General features: G+C 46.0%; 1 protein-coding gene and 2 long non-coding RNA genes across 7 annotated transcripts in view; 2 read left to right on the forward strand and 1 right to left on the reverse strand.

Annotated features, from left to right (window-relative positions):
• The window catches only part of UNC13B (unc-13 homolog B), a 1,232,326-nt gene extending 1,231,241 nt beyond the window's left edge, over positions 1 to 1,085 (reverse strand). For 2 of the 3 annotated variants that reach the window (XM_029581856.1, XM_029581864.1), the window contains exon 1: positions 388 to 1,085. In XM_029581856.1, coding sequence (XP_029437716.1) covers positions 388 to 409 — 22 coding nt within the window. In that variant the 5' untranslated portion in view covers positions 410 to 1,085. The remainder of the gene's footprint in view (positions 1 to 387) is intronic. The other variant, XM_029581857.1, reaches the window with a different exon arrangement.
• LOC115078874 lies at positions 1,076 to 6,573 on the forward strand. Of its 3 annotated transcripts, XR_003853161.1 has the most exons (4): positions 1,076 to 1,347; positions 1,574 to 1,746; positions 4,459 to 4,517; positions 6,516 to 6,573. It is a non-coding gene; the product is annotated as an uncharacterized LOC115078874 (long non-coding RNA). The 3 variants fall into 3 exon arrangements; XR_003853160.1 differs by lacking the exons at positions 4,459 to 4,517; positions 6,516 to 6,573 and having other exon boundaries at positions 1,076 to 1,460; positions 1,574 to 2,930; XR_003853158.1 differs by lacking the exons at positions 4,459 to 4,517; positions 6,516 to 6,573 and having other exon boundaries at positions 1,574 to 2,930.
• On the forward strand, positions 6,568 to 23,694 carry LOC115078884. Its single transcript, XR_003853162.1, has 2 exons — positions 6,568 to 6,775; positions 23,529 to 23,694. It is a non-coding gene; the product is annotated as an uncharacterized LOC115078884 (long non-coding RNA).

The raw sequence follows: 23,694 nt of genomic DNA on the forward strand, positions 1-23,694 counted from the left end.
ATATGTCTTTCATGTTTAGCAAGGTGGTGGTGGTGATGATGGGCAACTATTTGTTAATCTTTAATTTCTGTACCATTACGAAGAAATTGACACTTTTTTAAAACTCCTGAGCAAAAAACAGAGAGGACCCCCGAGGAAGGCGTGTATTTAATCAATAACGAATTGATTATTGATTAAATCCCTTCATGACTTGTTTATCATCCCACCAATACAAAAGCCAGTTTGCTTTCGGAGAAGAGGACTACCCTCGACTCTGCAAGCAGGTGGATGACGTCCCGAGTGCCAGTGACTCCTGCAGGAGCGCGGGGGGGGGGGGGCCCTCCCCACCCTGAAGTGGTATTAGAAATGCCCCACATACAGATGGAGGAGGAAACCGCCAGCACTCACCTCGGACACAGAGCAGAGACATATTTAGCAGCAGTAACTGAAATCCCTGGCGGCCACTCGGGGCAAAAAAAAAAATATTTATATGATGTTCCAAAGAGAAAAAAGTGCAACAGGTGTTATATTTTTCTCCTCTCTCTCTCTCTCTGGGGTTTGGTGCGCTTTCGCTTCGGCGCTGAGCTGGACCGAAGAAGTTTTTACGGCTTTTCCTCGGCTGCCTTTTTCTTTTTCGCCCGCTTCCTCATGCTCATGACTATGGCAGGGCGGGGGAGGGAGGGAGGGGGCTGCTACTACTATGCCGGGGACGGTATCGTGGAGAAAAGTTCAACCCTCCCTATCCCTGTCCGCAGGGCCGCTCCTGACTGACTCGCGCCTCAGCGTCCGCTGCTGCTTGTCCTCTCGCCGGCAACGGCTGGCGCGCGACGCGGCCGGACAAGCGAAGTGCTCGAGCGCAGGGGCCGCGGCACTGACGCCATGACCCAGCGCCTCAGGAGCGGCTCACCTCCGCCTCGCTCCCATTGGCTAGGGGCGGGGTGGGGGGGGGTTGGGTGTGGTGGTGGTAGGGGGGGGGGGGGGTTAGGTTGTGAGGGCGCGTCTTGCTAAACGGAACCCCGCCTCCACTGACGGCCAGCGGGGAGGAGTGTGGGTGCAGGTCTGTGCAGGTGACCGACAGGAGGTTGATTGGCAGGAAGGGGAAACCGTGCGCGAGCAGCCAACCGCCAGGCGGGAACTGGGACGGGAGGTGCGGGCCGACGATTACAGGCACCGCCCCCGCTTTCTGGAGGCGGGGCGGGGCCGCGGACCGTTTTGTGGCGGCGGAGTGGAACGTGTCCCGGCTGCAGGGCGGGGTCCGCACCTGGGCGGGGGAAACAGCTCACCTTGGGGAGGAGCCAGAAAGGGCCTAACCCGTGCCCTGAGGGGCCGTCAGGTGGAAGCCTAGCGCCTTGCAAAGACAACAACAAGGTCTGTGTTCGGAAGCGAGCCCGGGATGTCTGGCAGAGGGGCTTTTTATTTTTATTATTTGCCCACTGGAAGGGAAAACACCTGACCCGCGGTCTCCGCAGCCATTCACAAATGTATTCAGTTGGTTCACTAAAACTTTATCCTCTACGGTTTGTTTGACTTTTTTTTTTTCCTTCCTAAGGAAAACACCGAAATTATTCAAATTCTGCCCTGTCCTATTTTACAGATGCTTCACCCTCCCTACGCTCTATGGAGGCGCTGGTTCTGCTATGGAACAACAACCGTGGGCACTTTTTACCCGCCAGCTTTACCCCAAATTTCAAAGAAAGTCCCCGCCTGCCGTCGCTGGACCTTGCTGCGGGTACCAAGCACACGTAGACTTTTGCGCCTGCTCTTTCTGTGAGTAGAGTTTCTATGGAAAATACGGCGCATAGATTTGAAAATAGAATCTGTTATTTTCCCTCCCCACCTCCAGGCCTGCCTTCCTTCCTAAATGCAGCTAAGGTATAAGAGCACCGTGGAAACACCGCGAGGGCAGTGTACGGACACTTTACACGAATTACCCGAACAAATGGCATTGAAAATTGGGCATGAGTGGAATTTATTTTTTTGCACGCCTGAGAGAGTTTGACTCTTGGGCGCAGCTGGAATTTCTCGGCATATCTGAGAAGTTTGGCATAGCTGCCTTTTGACTTTTCAGATCACACGCTGGAATATTTGGGACTCCATGTTCAGCTTTTGAACCCTAAGATACTCAATTTCACTTGGAGGTTTAAATAAGCAAATTTGATAAAGAAAAAAAGAACTTTGGACCGATGATTGTAAGTGAGCGTTCTTGCGGAGGAAAGAAATGTACCGAGTAACTGCTCCGGTGGTATTATGGTCCGCTACTAAATTCACCTTATGCCTTTTTGCTGTCTGTGCTGAATTCATGCATCATGTTGTTGATGCAAGAGTGTCTTTTTTTTTTTTTTTTTTGTGAATTCTTTCTTTCACTCTTACTGCCTTTGGATTTTTGATTAATTGATTGAAAATTGTCTGCCACCCTGTCTTTCTAAATGGGAGATGAGCTCCCAAAGTTTCAGCTTTTAAAGAAAAATATTTTCATCATCCCGCAGTGTTTGAGTCCTATTTCTAGTAGTAATACCCCACTCTGAATCATTTACAAGTTTTATTTCTTCACTGCTGTAACTTCACTTGCAGTTCTATGTAATGGCACTGCCAAAAAGTTCTATGTATTGACACTGCCAAAAAGTTTTAAGTTGTCGGTATATAAAAACCTATAAATAAATAAATAAATTCTGAGCCCCTGAAATCAGCCAATTTATAAGTATTTCACACATTATGCCTCACTCATGGGGGACCTGTTTGGTCTGCATTACTCATGATGGCATACATGACATCATACGCATAGCAAGAGTCAGTCATATGCCATACTAAGGATGCATAAGAGCTTTCTAGGATAGCAGTTTACAAATAAAATGCTCAGCCCTTTGACCTGTCAAGGTGTCTATCAGCCATATGGCCAAACTTTGTTTTTTGTTTGTTTTGTTTTTTAAAGCAATAAAATGTTGAAACTGTAATAAATGAATCCGTATTCATGTTTATCTAACCAAATCATACATCCTTTTTCAATATATCTAGGGCTTTTCACTGGCACACAGCTCTTAAAACTGCCATGCACCAATATACATAAACGCTTTATAAGGGGTGAAATTTTGTGGAGATGAGGCTTTTTTTTTTTTTATTCCAACAACCCAAACTGTCTTTCTCAAAACCGAAGTAGTGGCGAATACTGATATATATGATACCTTTTACCAGAAACAGTTGCACTAACTCCTCAAATTTGCATTCTTAGATTATTGCTAGGGGGTGTATAAAAGAGGCATATTGTATTTTATATATTTTTTTTTTTAACAAGGCTCCAAGTCCAGAAGGATTATAAGTAGAATAATACTGTAGTAGAAAGAACAATAATCTATTCCTGAAATTCTTATTCAGGCCGCTTCAGAGAGCCGGCGCTCCAAGGCGAGCGCCCGCTCTCCCAACGCGCACCCAGGCCACTCTCCTGGGCGTGCAATTCAGTTTGCAAATGAGGGCCTGCAGTAAAAAGGTGTAATAGCGCGTCCAAACGGGGGCTAATGGTGCGCTCGGCCTGAGCGCACCATACTGAATCGGCCTGATAGTTTCTAGTTTTAGAAACTGAAAGTTGTGGTGGAAGACCGTATTGGTCAGATATGGTTTCCCTAGGGAAAACAAACAGTGAGTATCAGACAGACCTGATTCTACCTATTTTCTACTTTCTCATGGCAGTTTTGACTTTTACTTAATATTTTCTAAAACTGCACAAAATACAGGTTTCAAAAACAGGTGAAAAATTTTCATTCTGAAAATGTTCTTAATCCGAAACCCTTCTGAACAGGAACAAAAGTGTAGAATTACAGAACTTCCAGTAATAATATATTGTGTAAAAGAATTGCCATTCATTTCTAGAAATATGACTTTCGGTAAAAGGCCTCATTGAGCAGATACTGTTTTCATTTGTAGCCCTCATTTTGGGGAGTTTAGAGCCCCAGGACACACAACATTATTTTTACTCTTCGGGGTATGCATCTGGCTAGCTAGTTCCTGACACTCTATCCCAAGGATGGATCCTTTTTGGGGGGGAGGGGGGAATCTCTTGTTTATGGCCCAGGAGATTGTGTGTGCGGCATCTCAAAGGGTGAAATGCTGGTACAAACCAGGCAGGACAAGGCACTGGGTGTTAAATTAAATGTTTGCTGATTCTTCAATAATTAAAGTCAATTTTTCAATAAAGATGAAGTTACAGCTGAATGATATACAAAGGTGTTTTCTTTTCTGGATAGGTATCCTTTATCTCAGGTATCTGGGTAAAGCTTCCCATCATGATTTTAAAGTGCACAAACCTTTCCCAGTGGCCAAATGGGAATTCTGTTGGAGTGGTCCTCTCAACCACAAAAAGTCCTACCTGAGTCCAGTTTATTCACAGTTATCCAGCTGTCCTGGTCTCAAGGGATGAAGATCTGATTGGGAAATTCCAGATTCTTGGTCCTCCTTTCCTGATGTTGATACTGATGTCTTCTTTTGCAGGAAAAATCTTTAGAACGTGGGAAGCAGGCTCTCTCAGTCTTGGAACCCTGTGGGGAGGGGTGAGTCATAAACTTCTCCACAAATAATATGCTAATACTGGCTCTCTGAAAAATCTGTGACTTCTGCTTTATTATCACTGGTGCTTGCCCCATCTAGGGAGTAGATTAGGGCTCAGATCTTTAGCCCTTGTTCTTTGTGTGTGGGGGAGCGAGTCTTCTCCAAAAGTTGCAAGGTCTAAGCAGCCGTCCCTTCTGGAAAAATCAGGAGACATCTTGCCCATCAAAAATCTCATGCTATGGGTACTGTCACTGGTGCTTGTCTCACAAAGGGTGTAAAGTGGGCTTACAGGTCTTTAGTCCCTTCACTTGGGGGATCTAGCAAAAATCTCACTGCAACTAAATAAAGGACAGCCCTCTGGCAGAGTATGCACAAAGAGGAACCTCTTCAAAAATAAGGTTCATAATGAGGCCTCACCAGGGAATAGGAAAACTGCATTCTCACTGCTCTGAAGTTAAATTAAAATGGCTGCACTAAATAGGACTAGGCAACCAATCTCAGCTCTCCAGGGTGGGAGAGGCTGAGAAGGATGGAAGGCTGATAGTTGTAAGGGTTCTAAGCAGGGACCTAGGGCCAGCTAGTGGCGGAGATACAGACAGCATTGACACCCTATTACTCTGCTCTTGACATTCTGAATTCAGTACCTAAATCAGAGATGAGCAAGCTGGGGACCATGAACAATTCTGAAGGGGGCAAACTAGCTGCACAATCAGGGAACAAAAATATGGCTACGCTGTCAAATCTCAATGCCATGGAGGTGCTGCAAAGACAGGAAGGAGCAACCTGTGAGAATGTAGTGACGTAATTGTAAGCACGCCACGGCTTAGCCATGTATGTTTTTTGATGGGCTAGGGAGAGGAGCAGCCACCCTCAGGCCGTGGATCAGGAGGAGTTTGTGCTGTTGCCTGATTTCTAGCCAGTGATAGAGATTAGAACTGTTTGCCATGGGGAAATGAAGTAGGAGATGGAAATGGGCAAAGAGCCCAGAAAGAATGAGATGATGGGGAAGGGAGAATAAAGGCAAAAAGTTTAAAAAAAAAAAAAAAAAGTTATAAAAGGAAATCAAAATATGAGAAAAGATAAATACAGAAAAATGTGTGAAAATAGTAAACACACTCAACAAAAGATGGACAGGGTAGGATGGAATTTTTCTCAACTCAAAAAATGTTTTGGCTAGCACCTAAGTTTTATTTTCTTTTTGTTTTTTTCCGGCCCTTAACATTGTGGTGTATGGCTTATTTGTCTGGGTGTGGAGCACGTGTCTCTGTGTTTGTCTAGTTTGCTGTGGTCCATGCCTCAGTCAATGTTTTTTCTTTCTAGGTGTGGAGTGTCCTGGTCTGAGGTATCTGCTTCTCTCTCTGTTTGTCTGGGTGTGGGGTGTCTGTTTCTCTGTGCTCATGTGTTTCTGTGAGCTAAATGGGGGCTTTAGGCCATTGCTGGCAGTGTGACTGCCTGTTAGATACCATTTATATAGTAGGGATATAGAAATGACGGCAGAAAAAGACCAATCGGCCCATCCAGTCTGCCTAGCAAGCTCCCACACTTACTTTCCCATACTTATGTTTCACCGACCACCAAGTTCAGGGCCTTTATTGGTAACTGTTTGATTCAAATTTCCTGCCACCCCCTGCCATTGATGCAGAGAGTAATGTTGGTTGCATCAAAGATGAGCATAAGGCTTAATGGTTACTGGTAGTAACCACTGCATCAAGCAAGTTACCCCGATGCTTGTTTACCCAGACCGCACAGATCCATGCCTTCTTGGATGTTGTCTGAATGTAAATCCTCTTTTCCACATTTCTCCCTGCCATTGAAGCAGAGAGCAACGCTATATATGCATTCAAAGTGATGTATCAGGCTTAATTGGTTTAGGGTAGTAACTGCTGCAATAAGCAAGCTACCCCCATGCTTATTTATTTACCCAGACTGTGTAGTTCAGTCCTTGTTGGTTGTCTGAATGCAAATCCTCTTTTCCACATTTCCCCTTGCCGTTGAAGCAGAGAACAATATTGGAGTTGCATTAACCAAGTAAAGGCTTATTGAGTAGAAGAGGACCGGAAGACTCACCTGCATACTGCTCCCAGCATCCCCCGGGAGAGAAGTCCAGAGGTCACCTCAAGCAATCCAGGGATTGAATTCCACAGCCCCACTTCCAGAGGCCCCGCACCCTTTGCAGTAAAAGAGGACCGGAAGCACACGCCGTCTCAAACCCTTCAATTAACTGAGTGACGATCAAGTTAATGGTGGTTAAAGAGGATTGGTAAGTATTGCTTTGGGAAATCTTTGGACTTATAAAAGTTTGGTAAAGGTGAAATAGAGGGATATATTATATAGAGTTTGTGTGTGTCTGAGGTAATAAGCAAGCCAGAGAGAGTTAATTCTAGTGTCTGTCTTTCCCACCCAGTCAACCCTTGATTTTTAGGCAAGAGACACTTTCTCATAAAAATCAGTCAGGGTCTTATCTAAATCATACTATTGTACGAGCCCTTATTGAAAGTTTAATCATCCTTTTGTAGGACACTAGCTGATTAATTAGTAAATTCACCTGTAAATGTAAAGTACTCTAATTCCAACTCCCTTAGTATTCTAAACTTAACTAGGAACTCAATGACCCTAGGCTGCAATAATCCTGCTCCCCAGTGCATGGTTCCAGTGACTCTTTTTTATCAGGAAGATTAGTTTACTACCCAAGCCTTTATTGACTCCGGGGCTGGTGGAAATTTCATCTTGGCAAGCCTTGTTAAACAATTAGGACTCTCAGTCATTCCAAGACACCTCCGCTCCTTATCTCCTCCATCCAAGGAGAATCGTTACCTGGCCAAGTGACTCAAGTCACCAACCCCGTGAGGTTTCGTACTGGGATTTTGCATGAAGAAGAAATTTCTTTCTTTCTATTAGAAAAGGCGATACATCCAATTGTCTTGGGTCTTCCGTGGCTCAAAAACATTCAACACATATTGACTGGGAGACTTTACAATTAGCTGCCTGGGGTCCAGCCTGTCATACATCTTGCCTTCATAATGTACCTCAACTATTGTTCATGCTTGCTATGACTTTTACAGGTCTTCCTTTCAATATGAAGATATTTTAGATGTTTTCTCGAAGTAAAAGGCTGAGACTCTCTTCCCAAGCACCGATTGTTCGACTGTGCTATTAATCTCCTTCCAGGTAGTACTCCACCTAGAGGACGAGTATACCCATTATCTTTACCCAAAACTCAAGCTATGTCACTCTATATTCAAGAAAACCTTCAACGTGACTTTATTCATCCCTCCAACTCATCGGCAGGGGCCGAATTTTTCTTTGTGGCAAAAAAAGATGGGACATTAAGACCTTGTAATGATTATAGAGGTCTTAATGCCATTACGCAGAAAGATAGATATCCACTTCCTCTCATTCCAGAGTTATTGGATCAACTCCAAGGAGCTAATATTTTTACTAAACTTGATCTCAGAGGAACATACGATCTAGTTTGAATTAAATCCGGAGATGCGTGGAAGACCTCATTTAACACACACGACAGGCATTACGAATACCTGGTGATGCCTTTTGGACTGAGTAATGCCTCAGCAGTCTTCCTGTACCTCGATGATGTACTCATCTATTCCAAGGATCTAAGGACTCATCATACTGCAGATAGACAAGTTCTGCAATGTCTGTGGGAGCACCACCTCTATGCAAAATTAGAAAAGTGCTTGTTTGAGCAAACCTCACTTCCGTTATTGGGGTTTCTGGTTTCTACTGAAGGTTTCTGCATGGATCCAAACAAAGTAGCTTGTATCTGAGACTGGCCCCAACCACAGAGACTGGCCCCAACCACAGGGACTTCGAGCTCTTCAACGGTTTCTTGGATTTTCCAATTTTTACAGAATCTTTATTCCTAATTGCTCTCATCGCATGGCTCCACTCACAGCTTTAACCAAGAAGGGAGCTGATGTATGGAACTGATCTTTTGAGGCAAAGGAGGCCTTTAAATATTTAAAGCAAGCGTTTTTTCAAAAACCTTGTATTAGGCATCCATATGCAACATGACCCTTTGTGGTTGAGGTAGATGCTTCAGATGTCGCTGTAGAAGCAGTTCTCAGCCAACATTCTGATGCTAGAATGCTTTTACCTTGCTCCTGTTTTTCTAGAAAATTTTTACCAGCTGAGAAAAAATATGGTATTGGAGATAAAGAATTGTTGGCAGTCAAGATGGCACTGGAAGAATGGTGACAATGGCTTGAGGTGGCATTGCATCCAATAACCATCTTCACGGACCATAAAAATCTAGAATATCTCAGTAAGGCCCAATGTTTGAATCCCGGTCAAGCCCGGTGGGCGTTAATTTTTAGTCATTTCAATTTCACTTTAAGATATTGACCAGCTACACAAAACATCAGGGCTGATACTCTATCAAGAGTTTATGAAAAGATGATACTCTGACTTCCCTACAATATATTGTGGATCCAGCATGAATAATCCTTGCAGCAATGCAAACTGTGTCAGTAGGAAAGACTGTAGTTCCCCTTTAGTCCTAGACAAAAGGTGTTTGCCTGGGCTCATGAGTCTCTAACAGCTGGGCATCCTAGCCGGCTACGTACTCTTTTGTCAACTCTAAGCAAGACAACTGTGTGTCATTATTACCGTGGGCGGAATTCTCTCACAATGGGCCGGATTTTAAATGCCCTGCGCGCGTAAATCCGGATGGATTTATGCGCATAGGGCCCTCGCGCGCCAGCGCACCTATTTTGCATAGGCCGCCGGCGCGCACAAGTCCCGGGGCTTCGTAAAAGGGGCAGGGAGGGGGCGGGACCGGGGTCAGGGGGCGGTTTGGGGCGGGACTGGGGCGTGGCGCCGGCCCAGGGGCGTGGTCGAGACCTCCGGACCAGCCCCCGGGTCTGGTGATGGCGCACCAGCAGCCCGCTGGCGCGCGCAGATTTACACCTGCTTTCAGCAGGCGTAAATCTGACAACAAAGGTAGGGGGGTTTAGATAGGATTTCGGAGTGGCCTTGGAGGGAACAGGCAATGCTCGCCGGGCTCAGCGCGCGCAGGTTGCACAAATGTGCACCCCCTTGCGCGTGCCGACCCCGGATTTTATAAGATACACGCGTATCTTATAAAATCCAGCGTACTTTTGTTCGTGCCTGGTGAGCGAACAAAAGTACGCCCTCGCGCAAATTTATAAAATCTACCCCAATATGTACGCCAATTCAGCTACTAAAAAATCTCCTTTTCAAGTAGTTTTTGGTTGACAACTTGTTCCACCGCTGCCAATGCAACTCATTGTCTCTTCTCCAGCTGCCCAGCTAACATCCCAGCAACTCCATGTGTTATGGGGAGGACATTCAAGCAAATATTGCAAAGGCTACTGATGCTGCTAAAAGAACCACTTACAAACATCGACGTCCAGCTCCCCATTTCTGCACTGGAGATCAGGTATGATTAAATACACGCCATATTCGCCTTAGGTGCCAACTGCATTGAAGGTACTCTAAGTACATTGGACCTTTCAAAATTAACATTCATTTAGGTCTGGTAACCTATCGCTTACAATTACCTTCTACACTTTGTATACATAATTCATTCCATGTATCCCTACTAAAACCATTAATACTTTCATGGCCGCATCATAAGACACCAAAGACACCCAAAGTGGTATCCGAAAAAGATCAAATCTATCAAGTTAAAAAATATTAAATGTGCGTCGTTGTCTCCGACAGTGGGAGTATCTTATAGCTGGGGAAGGCTATGGGCCAGAAGAAAACACCTGGGAACCAGCCTCTCACATTCTGGACAAATCACTTCTTCAGCAATTACATCAAGAACATCCACACAAGCCTAAGCCTTTTTTGAGGGGGCGTAAGAGAAGAGGTACTGTTAGAAAACCCGTCCGCGATTCGCCTCGGTCGGGCCTTCCTACCTGTTCCGGCAGGGCTGGGGATTCCGTTTTTGGCATCTGGGGTCCACCGCGCCATTCCCTGGGGGCTGTCAGCCGATCATGTGGCTTGAATCACCATTTCAGCAGTATCAGTGCACGCCCCTCAGGACGAGCGTGTGTCAGTGATCTCATTAGACGTCTTAAAGAGGCAGCAACTATAAATCAGGGCTCGAGGCAAAGAACTTTCATTAGAAGCATTGGAGCTTATTATAAAGAGCAACCATCTTGTGTTCCTTTGTCTTGGTAACAGTTAAGGTGGAGTGAAGTCTGCCAGTCTGCTCCTGCTTCAGTCTAATCCTGATCCAGCTTGTATCGGATCCAGTATTTTCCACGTTTCAACTACCTTTCGCTGACGTTCCCAACATCTAAAGACTGAACGCGAGGGGAACGCGGACTGGTATAAATTAATATCCTGTTTAGTCTTCTTCGCTTGCACTGCCTTCCGCTGACAAAGTCTCAGGGGCTTCACCTTTGAGACAGACTTCTTAATGTCGCTGAGAAAGGGTCCGTGATCTCAACAGTAAGCTACCTACGGCTATGAAAGAATTGACAAATTTGGTAATATATTCTTCAGTATCATGTCGAATTATCTTCAAGAGGGTAGTGGAACATGGATTAAGTAAGCTGGTAGCAGTATTTAAATTAGAAATAATTTGAATGAGCGCTGTGTGAGATACTTCCAAAAAAGTGTCCCATCAACAAAAAATTATCAAACAGTGGACCAGTGTAATTAGAAAAATATATGCAAATATTGTTAATTTTCTTGAAAAATAGCAAACAAACATCTGTTATAGTGAGACCCTGATCAACTGGAGGTAGAATTTGAGTAGAGGAAGAAGAAGAAGATAAAACTTGTTTAAATGAATTGATTAACTCTCATGGGTGATTGAAAGATGTAACCTATCATTAAAATCGTCCATTGTATTTGAAGATTGGAGGGTGGCCAATATAACTCTGATATTTAAAAAGGGCTCCAGGGGTGATCCGGGAAACAATAGACTGCTGGGCCTGACTTCAGTACCAGGAAAAATTGTAGAAACTATTCTAAAGAACAAAATCACAGCATATAGATATGTAGGGAATATCCCAATTCTTGCTACTAGGACAAGCAGCTAAGATGGACTCTGACGTCAATAAAAATGGACATTGACTTGTTTGGCTATGATCAGCCAAGGCAGAGATGAGAAACAGACTTTGCACTTGCTATATACATGACCAATTTGACAAATTTACAAGCCCTCCCAGCCTAGCTGGAGCCCAGAAGAGACAAAGAGAAACACAATGACAATTGGCGCTGTGTGAATCTGTACAGCCAGTACATTAGGGGCCTCTTTTTATGGCTTTAGGGCCAATCCGAGAGTAAGACTTATCAGTGCACTTTCAGATATGAACAACTGGCATTCATCAGGCTGGCCATTTGATAAACCTGGAGAAAAAAGCAAAGGACTTGGGGGAAAAAAGGTGCGAAATCAGCTGATTAAAAGCCTTAATTATGCATTTACCTGACTGGGTATGAGGCTGCAGAATTATGTATAGGTAAACCCTTAAAAGTAATGGGGTGCAAGCACTCAGGGTCGTCCTTGGCCGATCATTATCCATCAAAAAGAAGAAGATGACCCCTGTGAGTGCTGTTGTCTCCCCTATCTGAGCTCCACGCCAGCTGCTGAGGAAAGGATCTATCCCCTCCAAGGTGTCCCTGAGTAGAGGAGCCGAGCGTACCCTGTTGTTGACAAGTGACAAGGTGAAGCCCTTCTCATCTCGGGACATCCTTGCCTTGGGAACTGATCTGGCCATGCAGAATTCAAAGGTCCAAGTCACAGAGAGCAGACAGAGCTTTAGTCCGTGTCACTGGTGAGAATTTAAGCAATCCCTACTAGTAGGTCAGAAAGATAGGCTTTTTCCCGTTTGTATGCAAGTCTCTGCTAGGAGCAGTGGGCTGTAATCAGACAGCCGGATATTAAGTAAGCAGTAATAATCTAATTGCTTGTGTGTTTCCTGATGAAGTATTATGCCTAGTCCTGTGTAACTTAAAAATAAAGCATTACTTAGTAAAACAGTGTGATCAATTCTTTGAGCAGGTGCACAGGAGGTCGCTGGTGAAATAAGGAAGTAAAGAAAGGCAGGAGAGTAGAAACTCCTAACTCCTCTCCCTACAGATAGACATGGTTTAATGGGACACAACCAACATGGATTTACCCAAGGGAAGTCTTGCCTCACAAACTTGCTACATTTTTTTTGAAGGAATTAATAAACATGTGGATAAAGGTGAGCCGGTAGATATAGTTTTCTCACAGGACAAGCAGGATGATATCCTCACATATGGGTGACATCATCAGGATGGAGCCCAATCACGGAAAACTTCTGTCAAAGTTTCCAGAACTTTGACTGGCCCCTACTGGGCATGCCCAGCATGGCACTAACCCTGCAGCCAGCAGGGGTCCCTCTTCAGTCTTCTTTTTTCCGTACAGCAGTAGCCTTGCGGTAAAGGAGCTCTGAAGAGATTCCTGACAGGAATTTTCCTTACGGAATTATTAAAAGTTAATTTGCCCCACAGGGGTCCCTCCTCTAACGTTTTTCAGACCGCGGTACTCCGATAAGTTTTTACTCGTTTTCCGTCGAATACCGTTAGAGTTTGGCCCTCACGGCCTACTGGCCTTCGACCGTACCACAGCTCGATTTTTTCCATGGCCATGGCGTCGGGGTTCCGTCGGTGCCCGGACTGTACCCGCACCATGTCTATCACAGACCCCCATAAAGTCTGCGTAATGTGTCTAGGACGCGAGCATGATGTCTTGACCTGCACCAAATGTGCCCTAATGACACCAAAGAGTCGCAAGGCCAGAATGGAGAAGATGGAACTTCTCTTCCATGTTCAAACCCCGACTGCGTCCATTGCATCGATGTCGTCAGAGCCGGCACCATCAATTTTGCGCCAGCATCAACCACCGGCCGGTGACCGCCTGGCATCAACGACTTCTCGGCCATCGACACCCTCTACTCCCCCTCAGGACCGAGGGGATCGCAGGGACAAACATCGCCATCAACAACGTAAGTCTCGGACCATCAAGGGAGCGAAATCATCGACCTCTCCATCAGCCGAGCTGCTGTCGAAGAAAACCTCGTCCAGAAAAGGCATCGACTGTTTCTGCGACTGGGTCACTGAGGCAACCCTCACCTGACAGGGGATTGGGAGCCGCGACTCTGCCTTTAACGGTGGTCCCTCCGGCTATGCCTCTGCCTCCCTCTTCTGTTCTGGAGCCGGGGCTGCTTGCTCCAGGTCTCTGAGAAGAACTGGACCGGATGGTTCAGGAGGCCATTGACAAGGCAATGCAACGACTTCAGGTTCCTCCGGCACCAACACCGGTATGGAGGTATGGAGACACCACCCCGAGGAGCGGGGAGGTGTGAGTACAGTCTCTGGTGAAGAACGTAAGCACTTCCCCAAGGTGCGGGGGAGCGCAGGCAATCACCAGTGCAAAACGTAGGCACTACCCCGGGGAATGGGGAAGCTCAGACAATCACTGGTGTAGAACATAGGCACTGCCACGAGAAGTGGGGAAGCACAGACAGGTACTGATGTAGAATGTAGGCACTGCCCCAAGGAGGGGGGGGGGGAGTGCAGAGTGGAGACTCCAAAGTAGTGAGGCAGTTCTGAGAGGCAACACTGAGGAGCAGGGAGGCCGGCAGGTAGAACCTCTTGAAAGCGCAAGACTAGCCCAAGGAGCAGGGAAAGCCTGGAGACCAGGTCTCCGGTGGGAGCGCAAGCAGGCCCCCGAGGAGCGGGTATCCAAGCCAGAGTCCAAAGTAGAAAAGAACAGCCACCAGGGGTCCGAGGAGACAGGAGAAAGTACTAGTAGCGAAGGAACTCGTTGCCAAGTCAGCTAGCAAGGGGCGAAGGTGGTGCTTAAGAACCCTGACCAAGTGATGTCATCAGTCAGGGATGTCCCTGAGGTTCCTTTCAAAGGAGGGCCCAGTGGCACACACGTGTGCCTAGGAAGGCCCGGAGCCGGCATGGATGGCGGTGGCATTCCGGCCGCCACGAGGAACCGTGAAAGAGCGGAGGTATGCGGCGTTAGCGGCTAGCCCCCCGCCACGAATAAGCCCAGAGAGGAGAGAAGAGCTGCACAACATGTAAGTTGGAGGAGTTGCAGCCGTCTGCGACCGGTCATAACAATAACCTACACTGTAGTTACACGATATTAGGTTCCATATTAGGAGTTGCCACCTAGGAAAAAGATCTAGGGTTCACAGTGGACAATACATTGAACTTGTTGGCTCAGTGTGCTGCAATGTTCAAAAAAGCAATCAGAATGTTAGGAATTATTGGGAAAGGAATGTAAATAAAATGGAGTATGTCTTAATTCCTCTGTATCGCTCCATGGTGAGGCCACACCTTTGAGCACTATGTGCAATTTTGTTGCCACGTCTAAAAAAAGATATAGTTACACTAGAAAAGGTACAGAGAAGGGTGACTGAAATGATAAAAGGGATAGAACAGCTCCCCTATGAGGAAAGGCTAAAGAGGTTAGGGCTGTTCAGCCTGGAAAAGAGATGGCTGACGGGGAATATGATAGAGGTCTATAAAATCATGAGAGGAATCGGTTATTTACTCATTCAGACAATACAGGGATTAGGGGGCATTCCAGGAAGTTAGCAAGTAGCACATATAAAACAGAGAACATTCTTTTTCACTCAATGCGAAATTAAGCTCTGGAATTCATTGAAAGAGGATGTGGTAAGGTAGTTAGCACAGCTGGGTTTAAGAATGGTTTGGACGAGTTCCTGTAGAAGATGTCCATAAACTACTGTTAATCAAGTTGACTTAGGGAATAGACACTGCTTATTATGGGCATTAGTAGCATGGGATTTATTTAATGTTTGGGTTCTTGCCAGGCACTTTATCCTGGATTGGCCACTGTTGGAAATAGGATGCTGGGCTGTCAGAAAATATTTTATTATTTTGTGTTTATTGATAATTACCTATATTCAGTGTAGTCAGTAATCAATAGGCCATAAGAAGCATTAATACCCATATGCCTTTTTCTCCTTTAAAAACTATAGCACTAGTCAAAGCCCCTGCTGGATACATTCCAGACCCCCTTTACAGAGCTTGAGAAGAGCTGCTTGAAGCTAACTTCTTATCTCCGTGTCCAGTTGTAAAAGAAGGGAGGGTTTTCACAAGTTAGTCAAACGTTTGATTAAACATTTGGTTCTCAGGAAGAGCTTTGAAAAAGCTGAATCTTTATCTGTCTAGTTGAAAGGGGCTCCCCTTTCACTTTAACTAAAATGCACATGAAACTTCCTAGGATAGAAAGGAATACTAATCTCTTATCTCTGAACTGTTAGAAGAAAGAAAAAAACTGTAAGAGTGTTTTTCACCTGGCACAGCTTGGCATTGCATAAAGGAAAAAAACATGCAGCACTTTCATCGGGTAGGAAAAACTCCTATATTTTACTTTCCATATCCTGATATTAATTAAATTGTTTGAACCTTTTCAAGGCTTCAAACTATTTTCTTCAAAGGCTAAATATTGAAATATTGACAGAAATAATACAGTTGCCACAGATTAAAGGATTTTAGGATTATAAAAAGGGAAGCAGACAAAGGAAGGGACCACTGTGACTTTGGCTTTTTCTTGATAGTGAAAAGCAGAGAGACAAAGAGCAGGACCGCTTCAGATATCTGGTAGATATTATCTTCTTTCTTAGCATATGAGAAACTGTATTCAACTAATTGCTATTGTTTCTAAATTAGCATATCTATTAGAAATGCATTAATTAAAAGATAATGACCTTGGTGGATATTTATTTAATCTTAATCTTATCTGTCACCATATTAATGGTTTTCATACTGATTGTAGGGTATAGTCTGATAAAAATAAGGTTTGAACATAGAAATGTTTCTTAGAATCATTTAGAGATTTTAAGGTTGATATTTTTCTTTATCTGAAATAAAAAAATTTTTTTACTACATATTGTCTGGTTTTATTCTAGTGCATGCTGTGCTGCATTAATTATTGGTTAATAAAGTTCTGGAGTAAAAAGAAAACACATCTCTGAAATCAAATAATAAACTTTTTGTCTATAAGGCAAGAAGGGTAGAAAAAGGAGATAAGTAAAGGGTTTTCATCCAAGCAGGATCCCCTGGTAAAAACTTTTAATTCTGCTAGTGGTGAGCCCCAATACTTAAATCTAACTTTTTCACAGGGCTTGATGCAGCCTTGGACTGACCCAATATGGCATGCTCTTATGTTCTTATGCTTCGAACTGGTGCATGTTGAACTGGATGCAGAAATCCATCTGCAGCTAGCTGCTCTAGTTACCAATATTCCAAGTAAAAAGCAACTAGGAAGACACCGCTTCAATTAGGTTTTAAGAAGGACAATGCTCATTCTGGCTACTCTAGTTGTAGTCTCATCCATCATCAATGCCAGATCCTTGGTTCCTACATCTATTGAAGCAAAATTTCTAATCATCCTGCCTCCTGCTGCCATCCCTTACCCAAAAGACTGATGTGAATCTGGCACCACCTGGAGAGCTCTTCACCAAGATAATGCCCAGCAAAAATGTGAAGATCTGTAAAGTTGAAATAGACTGCCAGATAAGAAACCGAAAGAATAGAGCCATCACTGAAACAATGGGGAAGTGTGAGTACTTTAGACTCCTCACATTGACTGTAATGTTGTAATTAGTGTTTAATTAAAGAAAAGTTAATAGTCAAAGCATAGTAACACAGTATTGATGGCAGAAAAAGACCAGGTAGTCCATCTAGTCTGCCCAGCAAGTTTCCTTTGGTAGCAACTGCCTCTCGGGCAGGTTACCCCCATATTTCTGTTAAGGATAGTTACTATTTCAGTACTAGGATCTGCTCCTCCAGATGGGAGGAGTTAGCAACCTGTTAGGAACTGTGATAAATCTGCTATGCTGATGGGTTTAGTAAGCAGATGGGAGTAGCAATCTGTTATGAATCGCTCCTCCAGAGGGGAGGAGTATCAATCTGTTGAATACGTCTCCTGTGAAGGAGGAGTCAGCAATCTGTTATGGAACTGGCTCCTGTGGAAGGAGGAGCTAGCAAACTGTTATGCTCCGTGGGCGGAGCAAGCAATCTGTAATGGATCTGCTAGGGAGTAGCCATCTGATATGCTCGGCTCTTGTAGAGGGAGTAAATAACAATCTGTTATCAGCGGAGTGCTTGGAGAGGGCACTCAGCTGTAGTAGAATGTAGAATGGTGGATCCTTGGGCCGATGGCAGATGACTGCGCCCCCAGGAGGATATCCTGAGAGGGACTACCGGCTAGGCTTGGGTATGGAGACAGACACAGATAATTCTTTTATTAGACAGGTTAGTAGAACCACCAGAGGTGGCAGTAGTGAGCTGATATGCTCAGCAGGGCTGAAGTCCCTCAGATACTGGAACCACGATCCCAGGGTTGCTGAGCTGTAGAGAAACTATAGATAGTGAGTAGACAGGGTATGCTGTATACATAGCCAGTACTTAGATGATAACTCACATAAGGTCTTGAGAAAGCTCAGTAGCTGGAAAGGGTTAGGCCCTCGAGGAGCAAGTACCTGATTCCAGGGAAAGCTCTGAGAGAGCGATGGTAACTCACAATTGTCTGTATCTGCGATAGCTTCTAGGCAGTTTAGAATCTTCAGAGTGTTCAGGAACATGGGCCCTCGAGGAGCGAGTACTGGTTCCTGTCTGCAATCTGAAATAGAGAAAAGAGAGCGAGGCCCCCGAGGAGCGGGTACCCCTGGTAAGTCCAAGGAGGCAGAGTAGCTTAGAGAAAAGAAGGTCCAGATGAATCCCCGCAATCAATCCTTGCTAACTCAAATCGTTAGCAAATACTGAGACCTTTTATATTGGAAGCGGATGACGTCATCTCGGGGGATGCTCCTGAGGTTCATGCCCTTGCTGGTACATCAATGGGAGCTCGCGAGCGCGCACGCCCTATGTCATCAGGAACATGGTGGATCCGTAGCGTCATGCCGGTCTGGGGATGCTGGAGGGAGACAGCATGGAGACGCTGTGGCAGCAAATGTCCATCAGACCCAGAGGGAGTCACCACAGAGGTAGAGAGTGCGGAGTGAGGGCAACGAGCAGCGATGGACGCAACAGTACCCCCCTTCAAAGGGCAATCTCCTCTTCAGGTACCAGGTTTGGTTTCAAAGGATGCGCGAGGTGGAACTGATGAAGCATCTCTTTATCCAAGATATTGGTCTGAGGCTCCCAAGTAATCCAATCGGGGCCGAAGCCTTCCCAAATCAGAAGGTATTCAAAATTCTTGCCTCTGTTACGAACATCCAGAATCTCTTTGATCTTGATTTCTAATTCATCCTCTGCAATGGAGACAGATGGATCTCAAGACTTGGAAGAATCTTTCAGAGTGTTATTGATGATATCAGCAGCAATGGGTGGAGCTGCTGTGGACGTCACTGAGGAATTCAGTGGAAGTGGTGATGTTGAAAAATGTCCAAAGTCCACTTCTAAAGATGACTCTCCAGTAGATGTTGCTGAATGAGAGATGGTAGTATTTGCAGCAATAGCTAATTGTTATAGACACCACTGAGTCTTCAATGGAAGTGGCGATGTTAGGGTACATCCAAAACTGTTGCGGTCCCGACCACCCCTCTCCTGATAGGGCTCAGGCCCGCCTACCTCCGCTCCGACGGCCACGGGATTCTGCCTGGTCCTGTTCCCGGTGGGCTCCCTGTACGCGCACTTCCCACGTGGCCGACGCCATTACGGGCCTGTTCCTCTTCGGCCTCGCGCGCCCAGCTCCCGGAAGCCCGGTCCTGCCCTCTCGGCTGACGTCACGCTCTGCTCCCGATATAACCGGCGTTCAGTCAGTCCCTAAACGCCTTGCAACGAGGTTCCCAGCTATCTAGTTGCTTCCAGTTGCGTTTCCTGTTGTCTTCCTGGTTCCTGCCTTGACTCCGGTTTGTTTCTGACTCCACTTCAGCTCGCTGCCTGCCTTGACTCCGGTTTGCTTCTGACTCCGCTTCAGCTCGCTGCCTGCCTTGACTCCGGTTTGCTTCTGACTCCGCTTCAGCTCGCTGCCTGCCTTGACTCCGGTTTGCTTCTGACTCCGCTTCAGCTCGCTGCCTGCCCTGACTCCGGTCTGCTTCTGACTCCGCTTCAGCTCGCTGCCTGCCTAGACTCCAGTTTGCTTCTGACTCCGCTCCAGCCCGCAGTCCGCTTGTCTCCGGTTGGTCTGACTACGCCGCAGCCCGCGGCTAGCCGTGTCTCCAGGTTACTTTCCACATTTGCTTCAGCCTGCCAGCAACCCTACCCGGCTTGCCACGAACTTTTACCTCAGCTTGCTTGCGCTGGTCCCAGTATACCTTCTGGGCCAGCTCCCTGACCTGGCCTTTACTGTGACTCTCTGGCAATACTCAACCCGCCTCTACTACTGATAGGCCTCCTGCCTTCCCTTCGCAGACGGCCTTTCTGGACATTCACAGCAGTGCCTAAGACCCAAGGGTCCGGGCCCCTACGGGCTCCTCCCGGGGGGGGGGGATCCCAGGCTCCGGGTGAAACCTTGCCAGCTGGTGTCTCCGCCTCCCGGCCTGCCCTATCATCTTCAGTAGGCCGGCCCAAGGGTCCACCTTCTACTCTCACAGCAGTCCAGCCGCAACACAAAACCACGTCTGAAGGTAACTCTCCAATAAGCAACGGAATAAGATGTAGGATTCAGCAGCAATAGCTCAACTGTTCTGACATCCCTGACCCTTCAGGAGAAGTGGCAAAGTTAGGGTACGTCCAACCCACTTCTAAAGGTAACTCTTCAGTAAGCAATGGAATAAACTGTAGAATTCAGCAGCAATAGCTCAGCTACTAAGACGTCACAGAACCTTCAGCGAAAGTGGCAACATTGTATACGTCCAACCCCACTTCTAAGGGTACTTCTTCAGTAAAGTAACTGGATAAGTGTTGAATTCCGCAGCAATAGTTCAGCTGATAAGATGTCACAGAACCTTCAGCGAAAGTAGCAATGTTGAATACGTCCAACCCCATTTCTAAGGGTACTTCTTCAGTAATGAACCTGATGAAGTGTAGAACTCAGCAGCAATAGCTTAGCTGCTATGGACATCAATGAACTTCAGCAGAAGTGGCTATGTTAGTACGTCCAAAATTCACTTCTGGAAAACTCTTCCGTAGATGAACTGGAAGAGAGGTGGTGATAGTGCCAGCAATACAAACAGGCTGGTGACTAGAGGTATCTTCTTCAGATCTAGATGGCAGCACCAGCAAATCAAACAGGCTGGTGGCTGGGGATATCTTTGTCGGAATCAGCAGTGCTGTAGTCCTTCAGCACGACTTCCGAGTAAAACAATTGTAGCAGATATCTTTAAGTAAAAATCCGTGAAGACGGTGATGATGTAGAGCGCCATCTAGCTATGGCGAACATAGCAAACGCTATGAATTATATAGTCCGTGAAGACTATGGCGTGAAGACTATGGCGTGAAGACTATGGCGAATTATATAGTGCGTGAAGACTATGGCGAACATAGCAACCGCTATGTATATCAGCAGCCAATAGTAGAACTGATGTGGACGTTGTTAAGATCCTTAAGAGAAGTGGTGGTGTAAAGGAACATCCAAAGCCCACTTCAAGTTGTGATGCAATAATGGATCTTCTAACTTGTTGAATGGACTCCTCAGGTCTTTCACAAGACGTCTGAGAATAAGGTTGTCTCCTGCCCCTGAGTCCTCCAGGGCAGGGGTCTGAACCATCACTGGTTCAGAGGTCACAGAAACTGTACGAGAGAGCAGAGGAGATATCGCAGTATGGCCCAAAAACAGTCCTCCCGCGTACGAATGGGGCATGCAGAGATATCATGTCCAGGCTGACCACAGTACATACACAGGCTGTGTTTCCTCCGAAATCTTCTCTCCTTTGACGTCAAGTGACCATGACCAGGCTCCTTCGGTTCCTTTTTATCAACAGCAGGAATTGCTGGACCCATCCGTAGTGCAGGGGTACTGGCCTGTTTCAACTCAGTTAACACCTTAGGCCAGAATTCCCTCACCTTGTCTCGGAGCTGACAATCAATCCGAGTAGCTAAGGCTATCAATTCTTCCAGCGAGTCAGGTGTCTGGCGAGCGGCCAGCTCGTCTTTCAAGCAGGTATCCAGGCCTCTGCAGAAGAGAGTCTTGAGACATCTGGGGTCCCAGCGAAGTTCCGCTGCAAGAGTCTTAAATTCTATAGCAAATTCAGTCAATGATCTGTTGCCTTGTTTCAAGTCCACCAAAGCAAACCCGGCAACAGACATACGAGCAGGGTCATCAAAAATGGATTTAAACAAGTCCATAAATCCTTCTAGGTCCTGCAAAATAGGGTCCTTGCGTTCCCACAAGGTAGATGCCCACGACACGGCTCTCCCATCCAAGTATAACAGGATGTAGCTGGTCTTAGAGAAGCCCGTGGGAAATAATGAAGGTTGTAAGGTGAAATGTAAGCTGTACTGATTCAAAAAGCCTCGAGTCTTCTGGAGTTCTCCGGAGAAACGAATAGGAGCAGCCAGTGGAACAGCAGACTTTAAAGTTACCTCCTGTAACTGACCTTCTTGGGTAGAAGCTGTGCCTTGTATCTTCTGTGTGTGAAGCTGATGGAATGCTGCAGTAAGTTTCTCCAAGGTTTCTTGCTGTTCTGAGATGCGTTGAGCCAGGCCCGGTATAGCCTGCAAAGCGGAGAGATGGGCCGGGTCCATGGTTACTGACATCCCATACCTTAAGCTGGATTCCCAGGAGTACTGCTTCTCCAAATTAAAGCTGGATCCACTGGAGTTAGCAATCTGTTAGGAACTGGTGCCTGAGGAAGGAGGAGCTAGCAAACTGGCGCCTGTGGAAGGAGGAGCTGGCACCTGTGGAACTAGGACCTGTGGAAGGAGGAGCTAGCAAACTGTTATGCTCCGTGGGCGGAGTTAGCAATCTGTAATGGATCTGCTAGGGAGTAGCCATCTGATATGCTCGGCTCTTGTAAAGATTCTCTTATCAGCAGAGTGCTTGGAGAGGGCACTCAGCTGTAGTAGAATGTAGAATGGTGGATCTTTGGGCTGATGGCAGATGACAGTGCCCCCAGGAGGATATCCTGAGAGGGATCACCGGCTAGGCTTGGGTATGGAGACAGACACAGATAATTCTTTTATTAGACAGGTTAGCAGAACCACCAGAGGTGGCAGTAATGAGCTGATATGCCCGGCAGGGCTGAAGTCCCTCAGATACTAGAACCATGATCCCAGGGTTGCTGAGCTGTAGAGAAACTATAGATAGTGAGTAGACAGGGTATGCTGTATACATGGCCAGTACTTAGATGATAACTCACATAAGGTCTTGAGGAAGCTCAGTAGCTCGAGGAGCGAGTACCTGGCTCCAGGGAAAGCTCTGAGAGAGCGATGGTAACTCACAATTGTCTGTATCTGTGATAGCTTCTAGGCAGTAGAGAATCTTCAGAGTGTTCAGGAACATGGGCCCTTGAGGAGCGAGTACCGGTTCTATCAGTAATCTGAAATCGTAACTCACAATGTCCGTATTTGCGATCGCTTCCAGGCAATAGAGAATCTTCAGAGTGTTCAGGAACATGGGCCCTTGAGGAGTGAGTACCGGTTCCTGTCTGCAATCTGAAATAGAGAAAAGAGAGCGAGGCCCCTGAGGAGCGGGTACCCCTGGTAAGTCCGAGGAGGAAGAGTAGCTTAGAGAGAAGCGGGTCCAGATGAATCGCCGTGGCAGCAAACGACCATCAGACCCGGAGGAGTCGCCACAGAGGTAGAGAGGGCGGAGTGATGGCATCGAGCAGCGATGGAAGCAACATTCAGGCAGGGAGCCTCCTTTCTCCATAGATGTTTCCTGTTTATTCATTGTTATCCTGCTTTCTTAGTGTCTGCTTCCATTGAGAGGTGAATTTTCAAAGGGGTTCCATGTATAAAAATAGTATAGATAATGCGCAAACGTCAAGAATACACACATTTTTTGTTCTGCGCATACATTTTTTGGGGACAGGATTCAGAAGAGCATGTGGTAGTTGTTTTGTAAGAGGGGTACGTGTATACATTACTGAACTTCTTTTTATATTTTTTTACTTTAACAGATGATATACATGGGGACAACTTATTCTATGTACAAACTGCAGAGCAAGCTTCACAGAGAACTATATACCACAAGGATGACCGTGTACATTCCCCACAATTGTGAAACTGTCTTTTCCAATTTCTCCATGTGAGAGCTGAACAGTAAAATAAAGGAGATCACAACTA

Source organism: Rhinatrema bivittatum, chromosome 1 (assembly GCF_901001135.1).
Source record: "Rhinatrema bivittatum chromosome 1, aRhiBiv1.1, whole genome shotgun sequence".
In the NCBI taxonomy this organism is placed as follows: Eukaryota; Metazoa; Chordata; class Amphibia; order Gymnophiona; family Rhinatrematidae; genus Rhinatrema; species Rhinatrema bivittatum.